Source organism: Aspergillus clavatus, genomic scaffold, assembly GCF_000002715.2.
Source record: "Aspergillus clavatus NRRL 1 1099423829791 genomic scaffold, whole genome shotgun sequence".
Classification (NCBI taxonomy): Eukaryota; Fungi; Ascomycota; class Eurotiomycetes; order Eurotiales; family Aspergillaceae; genus Aspergillus; species Aspergillus clavatus.
In genome coordinates this window covers 1,047,384-1,068,088 of record NW_001517108.1, presented here as the reverse complement: position 1 = coordinate 1,068,088, position 20,705 = coordinate 1,047,384, and the positions used below count along the sequence as shown (strand labels likewise).

At 40.5% G+C, this 20,705-nt stretch overlaps 5 protein-coding genes across 5 annotated transcripts, besides 4 other annotated features; 4 read left to right on the top strand and 1 right to left on the bottom strand.

The window, feature by feature from the left end:
- Window positions 1–1,097: 1,097 nt before the first annotated feature.
- Window positions 1,098–1,118: a microsatellite.
- Window positions 1,119–2,068: 950 nt separating this feature from the next.
- On the top strand, window positions 2,069–2,515 carry ACLA_071310 (uncharacterized protein; the record flags this gene model as incomplete). The annotated part of the gene is made up of 2 exons (XM_001275523.1): window positions 2,069–2,154; window positions 2,227–2,515. The coding sequence occupies 2 exons, from the start codon at window positions 2,069–2,071 to the stop codon at window positions 2,513–2,515; spliced, it is 375 nt and encodes a 124-aa protein (XP_001275524.1).
- Window positions 2,516–4,330: 1,815 nt separating this feature from the next.
- Window positions 4,331–4,715, top strand: ACLA_071300 (uncharacterized protein; the record flags this gene model as incomplete). The annotated part of the gene is made up of 2 exons (XM_001275522.1): window positions 4,331–4,518; window positions 4,556–4,715. 2 exons carry the CDS (start codon window positions 4,331–4,333, stop codon window positions 4,713–4,715), a joined length of 348 nt encoding a protein of 115 aa, XP_001275523.1.
- A 738-nt stretch (window positions 4,716–5,453) lies between these two features.
- ACLA_071290 (bacteriodes thetaiotaomicron symbiotic chitinase) lies at window positions 5,454–9,175 on the bottom strand (the record flags this gene model as incomplete). The annotated part of the gene is made up of 9 exons (XM_001275521.1): window positions 5,454–7,416; window positions 7,467–7,764; window positions 7,819–7,962; window positions 8,021–8,125; window positions 8,186–8,477; window positions 8,540–8,657; window positions 8,724–8,792; window positions 8,854–8,911; window positions 8,968–9,175. The coding sequence occupies 9 exons, from the start codon at window positions 9,173–9,175 to the stop codon at window positions 5,454–5,456; spliced, it is 3,255 nt and encodes a 1,084-aa protein (XP_001275522.1).
- Window positions 5,909–5,944: a microsatellite.
- Window positions 9,176–10,637: 1,462 nt separating the features above from the next.
- Window positions 10,638–11,772, top strand: ACLA_071280 (uncharacterized protein; the record flags this gene model as incomplete). Its single annotated transcript, XM_001275520.1, has 5 exons — window positions 10,638–10,746; window positions 10,846–10,953; window positions 11,026–11,346; window positions 11,410–11,502; window positions 11,618–11,772. The coding sequence occupies 5 exons, from the start codon at window positions 10,638–10,640 to the stop codon at window positions 11,770–11,772; spliced, it is 786 nt and encodes a 261-aa protein (XP_001275521.1).
- A 1,726-nt stretch (window positions 11,773–13,498) lies between these two features.
- On the top strand, window positions 13,499–14,683 carry ACLA_071270 (putative LysM domain protein; the record flags this gene model as incomplete). Its single annotated transcript, XM_001275519.1, has 3 exons — window positions 13,499–13,717; window positions 13,795–14,087; window positions 14,164–14,683. 3 exons carry the CDS (start codon window positions 13,499–13,501, stop codon window positions 14,681–14,683), a joined length of 1,032 nt encoding a protein of 343 aa, XP_001275520.1.
- A 1,651-nt stretch (window positions 14,684–16,334) lies between these two features.
- Window positions 16,335–16,359: a microsatellite.
- A 1,455-nt stretch (window positions 16,360–17,814) lies between these two features.
- Window positions 17,815–19,215: a mobile genetic element.
- Window positions 19,216–20,705: the final 1,490 nt, after the last annotated feature.

Below are 20,705 nucleotides of genomic sequence, written 5' to 3'. Positions count from 1 at the left end.
CTGGCACTTCTTATGCTTCCTGATCAATAGAGCCTGACGAACAAAGAGTTACAAAGGTGTAGTGTGGCCCTGGGAACTAGTTTGTCTACACTAGATTTGCGTACTAAACGGCCACGCTTTCCGATCCAAACCCCACGCACAGCCATCCAACAATACACTCTGAGTGTCCTCGTATTATTATTAATAGATCCTGGAATTTACCATATAGGTACTTCGCTTCATGTCATAGAATTATATCCAAGTTCTAGCAACACCTCCTTAAAGCATGAAGGCTTGTTATGGATGTGAAGATAATCTCATCCAGAATCGTGAGAGGCAGAAGACACCCTCTCAAGAACTATAGGATGAATCAGAAAATCTGAAAGCAAGGTAATCTGAAGCAAAATCAATCAAACTCTCTCATACAGGAGATGTACCCTGGTCCCTGGATTTATGAGGGGTGATTCACCAGTCTTTTTTGTAGGGAGTTATCTAAATTTCAAGCTTCTTTGTTTGCGTCCTTTAAATGGGTCTTGTTAGTTGTTATGGACTCGTCCACAATCACATACTCTACAATATTTAGGTACCTACCTAAGTAGTGGAGATATTCCGTAATAGTACTAGTAGAGGCGACTCCGAGGCGCTGGAGCTAGCAATTATAGGTCGCCAATCAAAATCAACAAAAACGAGAGTCCCATCACAATTTGATAACTGCAATGGCGCATGGTAATTTTACATGGAGGAGCTTTTGTGATCGGACAGGAGAACTACATAGTAATTAGAAAATTATCTAGCAACAGCAAATGAAATTACGTTCCTGGTTCATCAAGTCGTTTTAACATAACACTTAGAGTCTTAGATACATGAAATGACAGTACCCCACATTGTCAGGGGGCCGAATTGTCCTTAAGGTGACCCCCTTTTTCAGAAAAACTCCAAACGTATCAACAGGCTAGCATAGGAGATGATATTCGTTGGTTATGAGCAGCAGGCGTCGTCAGATTACATGTACTGACCGTCTCCATTCCAATCGAGCATTTTCAGCATCCAGGCAGATCCAAAGTGCTGGTTGATGGGAGATGTAAATCAGCAAGTATGTAGGAGTGTAGGTACTAGGTAGCTCAGCTCAGCTCAGCTCATAGCTAGAGATACATTATACTACGTACATACCTTCGAGAAATATGCGACAGCCCCTCTACTCTACTCTCTAGTGGTGGACGGTGGATATCCACCTCTAAGTAGTAAGAACACTAACTGGGCTTCTGTCCTCCATAATTTTAGATTCGACGACTGCGAATATGGAGAATTATCCAGCAAAGACTAAAATGAAAAGGAGGCTCGGAAATTCATAATGAGAAATGAGCAACAGCTAGATCAAAAAAACTATCTACACCTGACTGACTCCGTCGTAGAAGGTCTGACTAACAAAGCACACTTATCTAAGTACTGATCTACGCCGACTAACTATCACTTCCCTCCCTCTCTCTCTCCCTGTTCATCTTCACCCTTTCTTCATACTACTTCTCCTCTTGGATCTTACTCTATCTCAACAGTGAAATCTACTGCTCGTTGCGCGTCGCTCCTCCCTTCGATTGTGCACTGTCGCGCCAGGTCTCTTCGTTGGTGCTTTCGTGTACTTCTGCTCGGTTCGCAAAAGTGGTGCCTGTGCCTCCCTTTGTGGCCCTATTAAAGTAGCCGCGACATAGTACCGTTGGCCTTGTGTTTGTCGGTAAAGCTCCATCATCCACTGGCCCTGGTCTCAACAAATACTCTAATCACATCCAGATCCACTGTGCTTCTCTGTCTTTTTCTGATCAGCCTACGATCTGGTTCTACCTCGTCCTCTTCTGCCCCTCCTGGTGCGCGCTCTGTCACCTCCCCCTCCTGAATAGGACCACAACACAATCAACCCATCGGACATCCTGGACTCCTCTCATCATCATATATCTTGATCAAACACCTCGACCTCATCAAGATGTCGGACATGCATCAGGAATGGAAGCCAAAGAATCGGCCCCAGTCGTTTGTCTACCCATCTGCGTCCTTACGGTTATCAGAGTATTGGTGTTGATTAAGACATGGCAGGACTATGGCTCAAGCCTTTTCCTCGACGCTGGACAGCGTCTTTGCGCTGGACTCAGAAGTGGATCACTTGTCGCAGAGCATCGAACAGAAGTAGGTTCTGACTGCAACAGTTCCAATGAGACGAATCAAAATTAACCGTCCTTTTTTTGATTCTCCGCTTAGGAAATTCCAGATGCTCATCCAGACGAGAGAGTTGGAAGAACTCCAGGCCAGGATCCGCGCGACCGAGGCACGTCTGAAAGCGCGTCAATCAGTGATTCTTGACGGAACCGGATCTTCAAGCAGCGCTGGCGCCGCGAAAGAAGACCTTGGATATCGATCAGCAGGTGAGAAGCGATGCACGTCGTACTTGATAGAGGATGGATCGCAGCTGACCCAGAATGCCTTGATGGGAAGATTCATCCACAACATCCCCGACGGACACGACGGGGCAGTACTCGAGCAGCGATGAGCAGCGAACCCAAAACCGAAACCGCAATTAGTGACTGGCCCTTATAGGTCGAAGCTGGCTCCGGCCAGGCTGCATGGATAACGAATGGGGTGTTGGTGGAATTGACTTTGCTACTTTTTTCACAACCTTTTCGAGGACCTGTCGGGAAATGACCATCCGATCGGTGTCTTTGCTTGCCATTCTCATCATCTTCCAGGATCCTGACGACCAGCTGATGGAACAATATGGGGCTCTGTGCCGATCATGCTGGCCAGGGCGTGGCGCGTCTCCTGCCCATCCCCCGTCTGTCAGAGCGTGTATCTGGCCAACGGTGCGCATACCTGTGCGCGGCGCCGATCAAGCTCGCCTGGAAACATTCATTCACTTTGTTGGAGTGTGTTATATGTTTATTCGTCCTATCACCTAATCTTAATTGTTGCTATTGTTGCGAAAGCTCCAGGTCCGAGTCCTTATTATTGATTATTGGGAATGTTGAGGATGTGTTGCTGGAAGGAATTGGGGAATGGCCGTGGAGTATGAGCAATGTCTTGGACAGGCTCTATTTATAGAGAACATCTGCATGGCCCAGGCATTATTGAGATTTGGGAGCGGCATCAACATCCGTGCTCGCAGTACCCTCAGGCGAGAAGCCGCTTTTGTTTGTGGGGCTTATTTCTACAGCGGACGAGAGACTGCTTCAAGGATCGGCTCATCACTTTGCAATCATTATTGTCATTGCTCCACAGAGGCATATATAGCACATGGGACAATTAGGGAGAGGATGGAGGTAGCAGAACTCAATGTTAACACTTTGATTCATCTTTTTCTTTTCTTTTTGATCGCAAGAAACTGATTGATATTTGTCATTTGATGCTTTGTTTTTTTTTTCTTGTAATTATGTGCCAAGATTATATATAGAATGTGAGTGAGGACCTATGAAATTGTGGACAGGCCTAGCAGAATTAAAAATTTTAGTAGTTTTTAGATTCTAATTTCTCTACCCTTAAGCTGAGAGGTTTAGTAGGGGCCAGAGGGGAACTGGAACTACTATGGATCCCTAGCCTAGGGATCAAACCCTCACTGCAGTGAGTTTGGTGAGGGTTAGATTTGATTTTTGCGGTCTGGAAATGCAACTCTAACCACTACAGATCCTAGGAACTAAACCCTCACCTTAGTAAGCTCAGTAAGCCCAGTAAGAAGTTAGATTCTATTTTTGCAGTCTGGGTATGCAACTCTAACAGCAATTAACTCTGGTATTCATAGCAAATGATCTCCTTGGGATAGGAGCACAAAAAGGATGAAGGTGATGGAGATAAATGGGGATAGCCTGAACCTCGAAGTCGGCGCCATGACAGTAGGTATAGCTTTCTGGATGGATCAATGGGGTTAAATTAACTGACAGAGACTTTGTAATAAACATACAGTGTCTTGTGAACAATGGCGTCTGTATCTACCAGGATAACCCAGGTGTCCAGTATCCTTGCGTATGCTCTTAGTTGCATCTTTCAGAGAATTGCTCGACTTCTTATTCATCTGGCCGAATGGCATCTGACTGAATGATTGGTTTTAGAATATGTGTCACAAGTTATTTAGTGGTAGTTGAAAATAAAGTACTAATAAATCAGCATCTCCAACTACTGTATTCCGCATGTGTTTTTTGTACCCTAAGACTAGGCATTAAAGCACTGAGTATCCATAAAATTACTGAGAAGCTGATTACTACAGGCACAGGCGCCAGCTGTTGCATATATATAGCGATTCACGCGCTCTTTCACATCAGGGGTTAATCTTGCCTCAGAAAATAACAACAGGTTACATTTTACTATATGTCACAAAATGTCCACTTCAGAAGAAAAGCTTCGCAGCCGCGAAACGTTCCATCTTGACCAAATCGCGGCCATCAACGCAGAGTTTGTGGAAGAAGGCTTCAACGATGATAACAGGTTCTGGCAGAAAGCACGACTATTTGCCAAAAATATATCAAGTCGATACACAAAGTCCGGTCTTCCGGTGGTTTACTATGAGTATGATTTGCGCGAACTGTTATATATGGTACTCCAGGGTGCATGAATCATGGACGCCAAACACCCTGGTCAGGACCGCCTGGCGGCCCAAGTTTTGCACGTCCGTGAAATGGGCACGCTCTCTCGCAGGATTGCGGTGCCAGCCACAGAATCACAAGAAGAAGGACCAGGTCAATGGATTCGGGAAGAAGCTTTGACACCTGATGGCAGGATTTGGGCTGATCTGCCCTTTCTCGTGAAAGAAATACAGGTGACCTGGAAAAAAGCCCTAGAACTCCCGGCACGCCAGCGACGTGATCTCAGTGCTTTTATAGCCCGCCTCGCCTCATGGGACGCACGGGATCCTGACCTGTGCTTGTGTGCTATTTGAATCTTATGGGATACGCTGGAGACGCCGAGGCCGCTGGTTTCAACGGCTGCAAGCCCAGACAAGGGCCTGCCGCTGATTGCAGACATGCTACCTGCAGCCGTGGTGTGGTATGAGTTATGTGGCTACAAAATTGAAAGCCTTTGTCTCATGAATTATGATTTTGATGATTCAACCGTTGGTGGCCTTGCAGGAGACGATGATGTTCACCCGACGACTGGGTTCAGCATCTCGCGATGGCTCTTCTGGAAAAGACGCTTGGATGAAATCAGCAGCTGCGGTTATGAAGAAATAGCAATGTTGGCCCTTCGGGGTGCCAATGTCATGAGGTCCTGGAGTGAGAGGATCTTGGGCCTTGAACAAAGGAAAATCAGTGCATAGCCCTCAGAGAAGGATAAGGGTTTGATGATTTCATCTTTCTAGTGCCTGCTAAAGGAAGTCTATATACCCCAGCTATGAAAGTATAAGTCTCCGTTGGTTTTGTGTCAGAAGGGGTGGAGGAATGTTTAGCTTCTCTATGGTATTTGAGAGGTGATGATTCAAGTGGATACGCCTTGCGATGTATAGGCTAGTATGTGATTGAGCACTGGATCGCCTCGAAGTAGTAGTGGTAGATATACGTGCTTCCGCCGTCCGCGGTCGTCTTTCCGCAGTCGTAGGTTGGGGTCTTCCCATCATAGCCATCGATCTTGCTGCAGGAGAATTGGTTTGACCCACAGCTCACTGATCCTACTGAGTCAGTGCTCCCCGAGTAGGTACATCCGGTGTACTGGGCAGGGAGATTAAAAGACCTCAGGGAGGCTGGGAATGGGTCTCCTGCGTTGGCATCTACGGGTCCAATGACCTTGTAGGAATTGGTGCAGACATTGTCGGAGGTTACATCCTGCATGTAGCTGTAGTAGTCGCCGTACCAGGAGTATGAATAAGTCTCGCTCGTATCAAAGTATACGGTATGAACTTCGTACTTGAAGATCATGAACGAGTTCGGGATGTTTGTTGTGGAGGGGGCAGTCGTGGTGGTAGTCGGTGATGTAGTCGTCGGTGGTGTAGTCGTCGGTGATATAGTTGTTGGGGATGCCCCCTCGAACTGCGACCAGAAGGTAGACCAATAGGCGTCTGCGCTGGCTGCCAGGTTTGAGTTGGCCGTTGGACTAAAGTAGACGTCCGAGACGGTTCCCTCGACCAGCCCACTTGAGCCGACTGTACTGGTACTAGTGGTGGCTTGGGCTGAGCAGGCGGTGATGGTCGAGCAGTGGGAGGTGATGGTCGACGTGGAATACGTAGACGCAGGCGTGACGAGCGTGCTGGTGATCCATTCCGTACAGACGTCTGCCTCGCTCGATTGGCAGTCCCCGTCCTCAGACTGGCAGCCACTACCCGTGCAGATCCCCTCAGAGCATTTGGGCCCTGAGCAAGACACCACATGGCACAAAGGGCCGCTGCAGGTGAAGGAGGAGCCGGAGCAATCGAGGCCTATGCATCCCCAGGACAGACAGCTGAGTCCCCAGCAGGTGCCGGAGCCACTATTGCATTCAGAGCCCACACAGCCGTGATCCTGGCAGTGGCTCCCCGCGCAGTGCCCGTCATCACAATCAGACCCTGTACAGCCCGTGGGGGTGCAATGTGAGCCCAGACAAATGCCAGACTCGCAGTCATCGCCAGTACAGCCCTTCTGAACGCACAAGGTGCCCGTACATTTTCCATTCTTGCAGTCTGGGCCAACGCATTTGCCGACTGACGGCGGGTCCGAGTCCTCCGGGTCAAGGAAGCCTGACGAGCTGCCGCTGTCAGACCCGCAGTCGACGAGGCATGGCCCATCGCAGAAGCTGTAGCACTTGTGACCGCAGTTGGCAGTGCATGTGGGACTCGGGGGATTGCCCTGGATGAAGTGAACGGTGGGCTCGATGCCGCCGGTAGTGGTTACCCAAGGCCAGGGCGGGATCTTCACAACACGGGGGGTGGGCGTTCGAGTGACTCCAGGGACTGGACCGATTTCTATGGTGGTATCGGGAATATCAAGACTGATGATGAGAGGACCTGATGTTGAATTGACACCATTCGTCAGGTTCCACCCCCAAAAATGCAGGGCTGTGGTGGTTATGGGCGACACCTCTAGCGTCGTGTTCACAATTGTCCGTGTGATCGTGGTGGTGTAGGTGGTGGTACCTGAGGTCACCACAGGCAAGACCGTAGGCCACGCCACCTCCAGTGATGTTGGATAAGGGTCTGGAGTGATCACCGTCGGGGTAGGAAGGACGAAAGGGGGGAAGATGAGGCTGACGGGGGCAATGGCAGAGACTGTAGGCGACGGGCCAAAGATGTCCTGGCCAACGTACACAATCCCCGATCCATCATCGCCGCCGTCAGTACTGGCGCCGGCCATACTGAAATCAGATGCAGTGAGGTCGTTAGGGTTGGTCAGCGTTCCAGGGCCGCCGAGATCAACAGCCCAGCTGAACAGTCCAGCCAGACACTTGCCATTCGCAAAGTCCGCTTTCTGCCTGAGCGTCCGGGCGTTATCATAAGATACCCTGCGAGGCTGTCAGAGTGGTACCACTGGACGGTAGGAATGCTAGCCTACCATTGATTGCTATTCCAGGTCATCCAGTTGACTCCCGCTGTCGCGTCGTACTCAACATTGACATTATACTGCTCCAAGATGCGGTTGATCTCGTAGTCGGAGAGAATCCCGCTGGTGACGGTGCATTCTCCCGCCACACCACCACCGGTGCTGTTATTTTTAGTATAAAAGGGGCATCCTGGCGTGTTGCACGACGGATCTGCCAGAGTGAACGAGCGTCCGTAGAATCCTAACCCAAGCAGAACCTTGCTGGGATCAATACTATTTCGCCATAGGAGATCGAGCCCGGCACTGATTTCTGCCATCCATACTTAGCTTAGAATTGCAATAAGGTCATCTTAAGGACTCATACCGGTGAGGTTGGTGTGCGGATTAACATCAGGACTGCTTGAATTGCTTGTTGTGCCATCCCAGGTGCCGTGGATATCGTAAGCCATGAAGTTGAAGTAGTCGACGTATTTCGCCATGCTGACGATGTCGAACCCTTTCATGTACCCTAAACGCAGTACCTATGAGAATGGCTCCGCAATGACTCTGTTCTTAGAATCACCTACAATACGATGAAGGCAAGGTCGCTGTAAGACCAAAATCATTGCCTATCGCATCCCGCATTTCTGCAAGGAATTTGACCAAGTTGGCTGTATCTCCCTCGACGCCGCCTGTGCATGGATGAGATCAGCCAGAAGACATCAGTAGAACATTAAGGCAGAAAAACTTACCGCGATCCTCGGCAGCAGGATACTCCCAGTCAATGTCGATCCCGTCAAACCCGTATTGTTTCATCATTGCGATAGCTGAGGTGATGAACGATTGCCGAGTGCCGGGAAATTTGACCATATCTGAGAATACTTTACCTCCAAGGTCCCAGCCTCCGACGGAGATATACGTCTTTAGTGACGGCTTCTTCTGTTTCAGAGCTGTGAACTGTCTCCAATACTCCTCGTCGTTCGGATTCGTGGTGGTGATGGTCGAGTCTGTGCTATCAATTCCAGCAAAGGCATAGTACAGATGCTACATTGACCTAGTCAACTGGTGGCGTACATATAACGAAGGCTATACCGGGTGACACTCACTGTCCAAGGCGTCACATTTATGTCCTGGGGAAGAAGGATGTCACACATTCTCTGCGTAGGATTCCATCCCTCGTAGTAACCCATGTATATCGCATCTGATGATGTCCCGGAGCAGGAGCTAAGATGTTATTTCATCAGAATCCCAGTCTGCGTATGAGCAAAGGAAGATGTAGTCGACACTCACGGCTTGTTTACAGCCTCACATCCGCTCTGACAACCAGTGCCGCAAAAAAGTTCTGTTGTACCGCAGAAGCTACAACCCGTTAGCAAACTCGTTCTACCTTTTTCAAGTTCTAAATAGGAGGGTTCCATACCCATACGGGGAACAGCAAACATTCAACGGACATCTTGTACCATTGACAGCAGCATATTCTAAACTCTTATTCAGTCTCCCTCAACTCTGGATGCGCAAAGATATGGAAGCCTACCTCCACACTCGGCCACCGCATCACAGGTGGAGACACAGGCATCAGATCCGCAAAAGTCGGGCCCAAATCCACAGTGTCCGCTGTTTGAGCAACAGCCAGAGGTACACGGCTGGGTGTTGGAACATGTTCCTGATTGTGCGTGGGCATGGAAGCTGCTTCCCAGCAGGCAGCTGATGAATGCGCACCGAGATATAAATGAGTGACGCATGGTGGAATATCAATCAATCAAGCCTTCGTAACTGGGTTTCCATGATGCTAGGTCAAGAGTGTCTAGGGGGAGTTTCCTTATATATCTAGGCAGTATGGGAATAGAAGGAAATACTCCCAGTCATTTCTCTGAATGTGTAATTTTCACTTGATTGAATGTATACATCTGCCGTTTCCTGAAATTTCCTAAGAGTCTTCCAGCTTCACGGAGGCATACTAGCCTAACACCAAATCGCTTGTGTGCAGTAATACCACTAGCTCTATCACAGATATGAGAATCAGAATGTGATATTAAATTGTGACTGGACCTGCAGATTAGATTGTCTGATGGGAGGCCTGAAAATCAGAGCCTATCATAATATATCTTGAGGTTGTTAAACCAGGGGTTTCCCTAGGAGATAGTCACAAGGCTAGTTTTAGGTAGCTCGCCCAAGCATTGGTTGCTTTGAAAATGTCAGCATGCCATAATCTGTTCTTCAGGTCCCCTAAGTCAGTAGCAAGAAATATTCTCCTCATCTGATCTTCCTAGAGTAGGCATTTTCACTTACTGGTGGGCAAATGACTTCCGCGCAGGGCGTCCCATTGTTACATCTGCAGTGCAAGCTCATGCCACCTGTACAGCTTTTCTGCATATCAAGCACATCATTAGCCTGGTATCTTTCAGGTCAGCTAGAAAATAGTTTTCTGAGTGAGAGCCGCGTTCCCAAGATGCATGTAGAAGAAAGGACCGGGTAGAGCAGAAATCCATCACTGACAACCACTCCATTGTCACAGTGCGGCCGATGTAAGGCTGTAATTTGGCTATTCAGGTTTAGTACTATCGGCAAGCGTGGAAGGTGTCGCTCTTAGGTGTAACATACTGAGTCGAGTCCCTGACTGGGCCGATGACTTAGTTGGATCGAGTGCTTCGCATACTGTAAATAAAGTGAGCATTCCGAGGGAATTTGCCTTCAGATACACCAAGGCTTTCTCACTTTTGTTCAGTTCAATATCCCAATTGTACTTCAGTTGCAGATCTGTCTCATTGTGAAGGACTCATTGCTGGAAACCATGAGAGCACCGAACCATTGGAGTATGGGGCTACAGCTCGTTCTACTGATATTTATTATACCTTTCGGCCTGGCAAGGTCCATAATTCCGTCTGAAATGATCTCGAAGCCAGTCTCCAGTGCAACGAATGGCACCGCTGTCCTGCCCAAAAACCTATTCATCCGAGAATTCGGGAGCACTTGCAGCACAGCTCAGGTGCAGTACATCACAGATTCTCTGGGAGACACCAGAACCTTAGTGGGTGAAGCAGCGAGACCATTGCCACTGCTCTGTTAAGATCTGGAATGTTTGCTGACAATAAAGGACCAATTTAGATAACTAAAGCTGTTACCAGCCTCTCAAAGCTCAAAAGTGTCATAGACTCACAGCAGCAACCCAAAGATTGGGGTAACCTTTATGACACCATCTACACCATGCTCACCACCTGGCAGGTCTTCTTTGGAGCCATCAGACTCAACAGCGAAGTGATTGAGGCTACACAAACATTCGCGGATGCCTCCAACAATATGCAAACAGTTATATGTCAGTGACAAGCCACTCCCGCCCTCCAATCAATGAAGAAGGGTAGGGCAGAAAGAGATACCAACCATTCCTGTTCTTACATGAGTTTTCTGTTTCTAGCTAGACCGAACCTCATCTCCAAAACGTTGCAAACAGACTGGGCTCCGTATTGGAGCTGCAATGATGACTTTTTCGAATACTCTGAAAAGCTGAGTGACGCAAACATACGTAAGTCAAGTTACTCGCACGATAGTGCAATGTTCAGTGCCGTCATCAGAAAGATCCAAACTGATGATCCAGGGGTTTATATCGACACACGATGGACACCAAAGAGGACTCTTGACGTGGATCCGACGCAGCGATTGTGCTCGGAAGGGGCCGACAACCTGGCCTACTCCTTTTTCAATGTTGAGTCGAATCAGGATGAAATCATCATCTGCGAACAGAGCTGGGAGAACTATGTAAACGCTCAGGGAAAATACGGTAGACTCGCCGACTTAGATAACACGGCAGCGTATTTAAATCGCTTCACGATCGACTATGTTGCTGACCGTGCCGCTGCTACGACTATCCTCCACGAGTTGACTCATACCGAATCGATATTTGGCGACGGTGCAGCAGGTAAGGGCGTCCACATCGCAAAGGGGCTCTCATGCACTGCGCTAACCGTGATATACCTCTCAGTTGACGTAGATTTGGATGGCGAACCCGTGTATGGCTTCGATCTGATACAGAGTCTTGCTATCCAACAGCCGGAGGTCACGGTGACCAACGCAGGTATTTTGCGCCTATCCCCATTGGAAAAGCGAGCAGTGTGTTGACATAAAAACCCACAGAGACAATCGCCATGTTTTCAGTTGGTTAGTCCTGTCTGTTGATTCTCGTTTTGCAGTATTGAAGCTGTGGGCTAAGTCGCGCTTCGTCAATCAAGCGATGTATTACTCTGGCTGCAACTGGACGAAGCGAATATGTGGCCAAGCCCCGCCGGATAAGATCAGGACGAGAGAACAGGATGGCACGGTTACGTACAAGACGTTTGAATACTAGAGGTGACTTAAGGCTGAACAGTCGCAGCAGTGGAATTGCAAGGATTTGGAAGGTCAGTTGAGCTGGGGACCAGGTGGAAGAGGAATACGAAGGGGAGCGAAAGATTAATGAAAGGAGGCATGGTCTACAGGTGTATCCTGAATGAAACACGGGTATTCTTTGTCTTTCTTTAGCATCTAGCTCAAGGTCATGATGGGAATATTGGATCTCATGGGACTGGCTTCTTCCCGAACAACATAGGACCCTCGGTCAAATACAGCATTATCCGAGGGAAAAGAGCCCTTCTCTGACTCAAGTTCATTTTGCCTGCGTTAATCTGTAATTCGGCACAGCACAAGTGGCAGCCGGACTTAGCGAGGATACATTCCTCCGAAGAAAGCTCATTAGTATCACCATTGCTGGTCGTCTAAGCTTGTCTTGCTCATCTCTGTGAGGGAATAATGACACTGATCATCTCCCTCCAGAGTGAGCAGTCAGCACTAGCAATTTCTGCATGGTTAGCTTGCCAGTGGAGTTTTGCAGTAGGTGTGATATCAAATGCATAAGACTAGGGTCCTTAAAAAGTTGAAATGAAAATCTTTTTCTTTTATTATAGAATTTTCTAATATTTATTTTGTATTTCTAGGGGTTAAACCCCCTAGATCTAGTAGGAGTATTAAGACTTTTTTAGCTAATTAGAGCCTTTAAATTCTATTACCCTATAAAGATAGATAAATTAGAATCTATAGCTAGTAGATACCTTATTACCTAAGAAAGCTATATATATATATATTACGAAATACTAGTAAATTTTATATAATAATATTACAATATATATCTTTAACCTATTAAAATTCTACTATCCATTACTATTTATTATTACTTACTAATAGTACTATAGGAAACTTATTTTTTAAGTAATAATTAAAAAAATTAGCTAAATTTATAGCTATTTATTGATATTATAAATTAAAAGGAGTAGGCTCCTATATAAATTTATATAAAGAATTATTTAATATCTTTTAAGTTAGGGATGATTTTATTTTTTATTAGTAAAATATATAGGTAGTAAGAACTAGGGGGAGATATTTTACTAGTATAAAAATTTCTTCTAAAAAGATAATGTTGTTTTCCCCCCAGAAATTTCAGAAAATGGAAAAAAAAATAAGATTCCCTACATAAGATCTGTAAGGATCAGAGAGCCTTAGCTATCCAGTGCGCTACTATATAGGTCTGGATTCATGAGTTACTAGGTAACTCATGGTAATGTTAGTCTTTTGGCCTTATGGTCTGTTAGAATCCAGCTAGCATTATTACAAGACCTCTGCAGGAAACACTTAGCTCCATCAAAAAGCTTACCTCGTCCGCTAGAACGGTGCAAAAGTCTTACTTGGGTGGCCTGAAAATGGGTGTGCAACACAAAAAATTCCATCCAGCTGATTCCTCTCCAGTTTAAAAGATGTAACGTCACTATCGTGCCGGTTTGCCATCAGTTTGGACCATAGCACGGAGTGATCCTTCGAGTCATATCTCCGTTGAACAGTTTCCAAATTTCCTAATAGCAGTACATGCATCAAGACAAATTTAATTATCCAGAAAACAGCCCGTATCATGGCCCCGTGGGCAACCAGGGACGCCACGGCCTACCCCTTTCCGACATATAATGGTCAGATGTGCCTACACAAGCATTCTTCTTGTACGAACCAAGGAGTAAGAAAGAAAAAGACCTTGACTACTGACTAGCATCATGATATTGACTCCCCTCCTCCTCACGTCCCTTATCACTGGGACAGCGCGTGCTTCTGCCATTCAAAAACGATTCACCAACGGCGATTCTCCTACGGGAACGACAGACCCAAATGTAGTCAAGGATTGCTCCTACTGGGCTAACTCGATTACTTCCAGTGACACCTGCGTGAATCTGGAGAACTACTTTGGAATCACCACTGCCCAGTTGACATTCTGGGTGAGTTCTCCATTAACAGTGTGTCATCTAATCGTCCATGAGATCCTAACTGCTGGACCCTGGGGTTCGTTTTTCAGAACCCATCTCTTTCATCCACCAATTGTGTCTTGACAGTAGGATGGAGCTATTGTGTTGAGTCGCCATCAGTGCCAACCACCACCACTACCTCGACCACCACGGTGCCTACGACAACATCGACATCTCCGACTACCACAACTACCACTTCAACTAGTGGAGCCCCATCTCCTACGCAAAGTGGTTTGATTTCTACCTGTGACGCTTTTTATAAGGTCCAGGCAGGTGATATCTGTTACAATATTGTCACGTCATTTGGAAACTTCACAATCGACCAATTCTATCAATGGAATCCGTACGTCTGCGCTTTCAAGTACTGCCATAAGTCATGGGAAAGTGTTTGCTAATCATATGAATCTCCCTCCATTCAGTGCGGTCAAAACCGACTGCTCGGGCCTTCAGGCAGGATATTACGTCTGCGTTGGAGTCCCTGGCCTGACCACTACCACTACCACGACCAGCACCACAATCGCTACCACTACCACCAGTGCAACCCATACCGGCCCATCGCCCACTCAGACAGGCATCATCTCCGACTGTGTCACATACTATCAAGTGCAATCAGGCGATAGCTGCTGGTCAATTGTGACCAAGAAATATTCCTATCTGACAACCAGCGAGTTCATCTCCTGGAACCCTGCCGTTGGAGCGACTTGTTCCTATCTTGACGTGGGGTACTGGTACTGCGTGGCAACCAGCACAGTCCAACCAATGCCAGGGACTATCTCCACTTGCACCAAATACTACCAAGTTGCCAGTGGTGACAGCTGCTGGTCGATTGAGCAGGCAAATAGCATCACCGCCACCCAATTCAATACCTGGAATCCGGACGTGGGATCGGAATGTGCCCATCTGTGGCTAGGATATTTTGTGTGTGTTGGGGCTTCTTGAAGTTCGTGAATCTTGCGAGATCTGTTAATACAATTCATTGACATGTGTCATAGGTATAGAATATCCCTGAATGAGATGCTTGGATTTCTATCTAGGTGCCAGGTGTGTGATGCTCATGTAGGTGAGCTCAGTAAAGGTCTTGACAGGCAGGTGCTGACTAATAGTAGGGTAGGGTGGGCCTACCTATAATACTACCCCCTTAGTATGGAGGTGTGCACCATAAGTTTCTGTGCTATGCTAGTAAGCTTAGTAGTATCCTTATAATATGAGTATATACTACAGAGGTGTGGTGCAAAAGTTAAGGGCATGCTAGTAAGCTTAGCTGTAAAACTAAGGTAAGTCTGACTGTATAGTAATTTATATGGGAGCTGACTTCTGTAAGGCCTCCTAATAGTATGGTGAAGATATCTATCTTGCCTACGCAAGGGTATCTCTTAGTCAGCCCTTACTAAGCAGTGGGTTAGGTAAATTCTCTCTTATAGAGGAAGAATCCTAACCTAGTAGTAATCTACTTAATTATCTAAATTCTTAAAATCTAAGCTATATAGTATCTATTCTTTTATACTAGTTATATTCTATATATAAAACCTAGTGTTCTTATAATTTTAATACTTAATCTATTATAACTAGTCTATTAGAAAAGATAATAGCTAGTAAAGTATGCTTATAAGCCCCTAAAGGATTATAGGATTAAAAGGATACCTCCTATAAAGTAGAAATTAATAAACTATATAAAGAATCCTTAGGATCTCTAGAAATAATCTATAAAAAAAAGACTATAGAGATAGGGCCTATTAAGTCCTTATAGAAAAAAGAAAAGAGGGTTTAATAAGGAACCCTAAGTATCTTATAAGACTAAGATAAAAATATAAGTAGAGGATAGAGGATTAGTATCTCTATCTTTAATCTAAAGAATATAAATAATAAGACTCTTATGTGATATCAGTGAATGAATATCATGAGTAGACCAATGATTATTAAGGTTGACCTTAGGTTACCAAGGTTGACCTAAGAAATCTCTATAATATCTATGACTTATCTTTTAGATAGATAGCTAGTAGCTAGATATAAATATAAGACCTTACTTTAGGTAAGTAAAGAGGTATTAGCCTAGCCTATCTCTCTTTACTCTTAGTAATACTATCTAGTAGTATATCTAAAGTTATAGATAGTAAGAAATTAAATACTCTTACTCTACTAAATTTATATTTATCTTAGTAAATACCTACTACTCTTCCCTATAAGTAACTACTAAATTTAAGCTAAAAGATAGTAGAGTAGTTATACTTAGTAAAGAGTTTTTACTATAGGAGAACTCTTTACTAAGCCCTACTAGAAAAAATAAAAATAAAATAAGATATAGTAACTCTAGGCTAGAGAAGTATTACTTAGTTACTAAAATAAATTCTAATAGAAAATAATCCTTATAAGATAATATCCTTAAACCTCCCTACTAGAACTACTAGTAATAACTAGCTATCTATAATAAATAATTCTACTAAGGATCTACTAAAGGATATAAGATAAGCCTTTACTAGATTATGTAAGATAATAATCTAAGAAGTACTACTTACTAATATTAATATACTCTTCTAGAGTATTTACTAAAAGTAATATAATAAATAAGTACTACCTCTTAAATTATAAAAGATAAATTATTATTATAAATTATTATTTATCTTTAAGGTCTTAAACCTTACTCCTATCCTAGAGTATAAAGATATATATATAAAGAATACTATCTAAGAATAATAAAAAAGAGTTAAGGAATATTTTAGAGATATCTTATTAATAATAAGAAGAGTTCTCTCTAATCTAGAATATCTTATTATTATTAAGTAGAAACTTACAGGATATATTTATAAAAAATAGAAAGTAGATAAAACCTAATTATAGATTAATTCTATATTAGTAATTATTAATATAGAAATCTTTTATATATAGCTACTAAAGAACTTTAAGGAATATAATATAAATAATAAAAGATAAAAGAAATATAAAAGCCTTACCTAAGGTTTATAACCTATATAGCTATATACTACTATCTTAAATAAAGCTATAGTATATATCTCTCCCTTAGTATATAAAGCTTCTCTTATTTAAAAATTTATTATTAGGAGTTAACTAGAGCTTAGGAAAAGATAGATAGAGGACTAAATATAATTATAAATATATAATAAAATAGTTAAATACTTCTCTCTTTATAAGAATAGCTTAGCTACTATTTAATAACTTAGAGGTAACCTATAATTAAAACTATAATTTAATTAGTATAATAGAGATCTAATAGATCTAAGTATAATTACTAGCTCTTCCTAGCTAAGGAGAAACTTCTTATAATTAAATAAGGATTTACTAAAGTAGAAATTATAGTATTACTAGAATAAAATATATTTTATATATAATAAAATTAGATATCTCTAACTATGCCCCTTAAAAATAATAAAAAATAAGAAATATTAATAAATCTAGAGGTACTTATTAATTAAATAAAGAAAGCCTCTAACTATTAAGATATATAATATAATCTCTTTAAAGATAGGAAGAAAGAACTACCTAAGAGAAGGAATCTTTAACTATTATAAAGAATTACTAAGGTATACCTAAATATAATAGGTATTAACTCTATATATTATATAATAAAAATATAAAATAAAGAATAAATAATTTAGATTAAGGCCCTTATTAATTATAGAGTTAGTTACTTATTTATATTATAAATAACTATTAGTTACCTTAGCATAATAAAGCCTCTCTATAGTAAAAGAAAAATATCCTTAGTTATATAACTACTAAATAAAGCTATAATAAATACCTACTAATAAGTAAGGATATTAATATAAATTAGATAATAAACTAGTCTTACTAAGTTATATATCCTAGATATTAATAAGTATAAGATAATCTTAGGTTATAACTAGCTAAAAGTTACTAATCTATAGATTAACTAGTAATTAGGCTAGATAATCCTTTAAAATAAGAGAAGAATATATTTTACCTACCTTATTAACCCCTAATATGAGATTAAATATTATAAAGATAACTTAGTATAATAAGTGACTATAAAATAACTAAAGTAGGCCTTATAAAAAGAGAAGTTAATAATATAGTTATACCTCCTCTAAACTAGTAAAAAGGAATTAATAACTATAAGTTATAGTAAATAAATAAAAGACTTTAAGAATATATTCTAAGAAGAACTTAATCTAGGAATGCCACCTACCTAAGGGGTAGACTATATTATTAATATTAGTAATATTAAATTAACTAATATAAATACTTACCTCTAATTACTAGAGAAGTTTAAGAAAACCTACTACTAAGTAAAAGAACTATTATAAAAGAAAGTAATCTAGGCCTTAGTAAGCTAGTAGGATTTACTAGTAGTATTAGTCTTAAAGCTAGAAGGAAAATAATAAATATATATAGATTATTAAGTACTTAATAAAGTTATTATTAAGAATACTTACCTACTCCTAAGAATTTAGGAGTTAATTAACTAAGTTAGTTAGGTAAAGATCCTATTAAAAATTAATCTTCTCTTAAAATACTAGTAATCATAGATAGTAGATAACTTAATTACTAAGATAGTATTTAATACCTCCTTTAGAAAATATAAGTTTCTTATAATACTATTTAGACTCTATAATGCACCTGTAATATTCTAGATATATATAAATAATTAATTATAAGATCTCCTATATATAGTAGTATATCTTAATAATATCTTAATATTCTTAGTGAGTAAAGAAGAATATAAATAATATATATAAGAAGTTCTTATCTAATTATAGAGGAACTAGCTATTTATAAAAGCCTTAAAGTATAAATTTAGTTAATAAGAAATTAAATTCTATAGATATATTATTAGAGGAGGAATTATAAAGCTAATACTAGCTAAGATAGAAGCTATTATTTAATAATTAAAACTAAAAAATATCTATAAAGTATAATAATTTCTTAGACTTATAATATATTATTACTAGTTTATACTAAGATTTATATAGGTTATAGCTACCCTCTATAACCTACTAAAGAAGTTAAATAAAGACCTTTAGAAAAAGAAATTCTATTTAATTACCTAGATAGTAAGATGCTAAGATACCTTTACTAACTTAAAAGAATTAATAATCACTATATTAGTACTAATAATTATAGACCCTAATTAATCTTATTAAATTAAGACTAATACCTTAGAATAGGTAGTAGGAATAGTTTTAATATAGGAAGATAAGAATTATAAACTTTATCTAATTATATTTAATAGAAGGAAGCTTAGTAGTATAGAAAGGAACTATCTAATATAGGAGAAGGAGCTACTTATAATAAAAGAAGTTCTTTAGAGATAGGACTACTATATTAATAATAGAAAGATAATAATAGTAGTAACTAATTATAAGAGTCTTTAATATCTTATAAATATAACTAAGTATTTAAAGTAGCTTACCTAGTAGGTAAAAGAATTCTAAAGTTATAACTTAAAGATCTATTATTAAAAAGATAGTAAAGTAATAGTACTAGATATAATTAGCTAATACTCTAATCTTATAGAAGAAGGACTAGATAATATTACTAAAAGAACTTTACTTAATATACTAGAAGTATAGGAGGTAGTAGAGATAAGATATTTTAAAATTCTAAATAATCTTATAGAGTATAAATAGTATAATACTATAGTAGAATACCTAGAGCTATAGGTCTTACTAGAGGATAAAAAAAAGTAAAAGCTTATACTAATAATAGCCCTATCTTTTAAACTAAAAAAAGAGGTACTATACCTCTTACTAAATTAAATTATAGGTAGATAATACCTAGGAGGATGATTTATATATTACTAGAAATTAATTTATATTATAGATATCAGAGATGCCTTATACCTAGAGATTCTATTCTAAAGGGACTTCCTATAAGGAATATATAGAGAATATAGTTATATAGGCTACCTAGTATTACTAAGAGCTATTAGAACTTAAGCTTAGTAGCCTTCTCTATAATATAATATCTAAGCTATAGTTAAGGAATGCCTAAATTATTAAATATTATAAGGGTTAAAGAAACATCTTAAATAAGAATAATAATATTATATAGTAAAGAAAGATATCTAGCCTTTTAAATACTAGGGTATTAATCTTATCAGATACCTATTAGTAATACTAAATAGTAATAAATAGATTATTACCACCATTAACTATACAATAGGATAGGTTATTATAAAAGCTGTTCTATATACTATAGATAAAATAATAGTAAAGTTCCTATATAAAGAGATATTTACTTAGTATAGCACCTTTAATAAGATAGTATCTAATAATAGTATAAATCTTCTATTATATATAGTAGAAATCTTTATAAAAATCTTAAAAGTAAAACACTAAATAATAATACTAAACTATCCCTATATAAATAAAAAAAATAAAAACCTTAATAGACTCCTGGGATAAATACTTATAAAGTATTTAATAAGGAAACTAATATAGCTATAGGATGAATACCTTTATCTAGTAGTATTTATAATATAGATATATATCTATATAAATACTAATAAAAGCCCCTTCTATCTACTATATAAGATTAAACTAAGATTACTAGGGGATATAAGAGAACCTATAAAGGAAAATAATTATAATAGATTTATAAGAGTAATATATATATAAGCACTAGTAAATAAGAAGCTATTAGAATATATAATTAAGAGAGGGATAATCTAAGATTTATAAATAAAAAAGAGTTACTTTAAGAAGGGCTAGTAGGTCCTTATATAAAATAAGAGCCCTTAGAAGTTTAAGAGTAAGTAATTTAAACTATATAAGATAATTAAGGCCTACCCCCTTAGAATATATATATAATAGGAACTAGGTGGATATAACCTAAAGAATCTTATTAATAGGTAGAGACTAGTAGAAGTAGAGGTAGGAGATAATCTATAATATCTATAGATATTAATAAGCCTTAATACTAGGCTATAAAAAGTAAGCTTATTAATCTCTAATCTAATTAAAATATAAAAGGTACTTAATAAGAC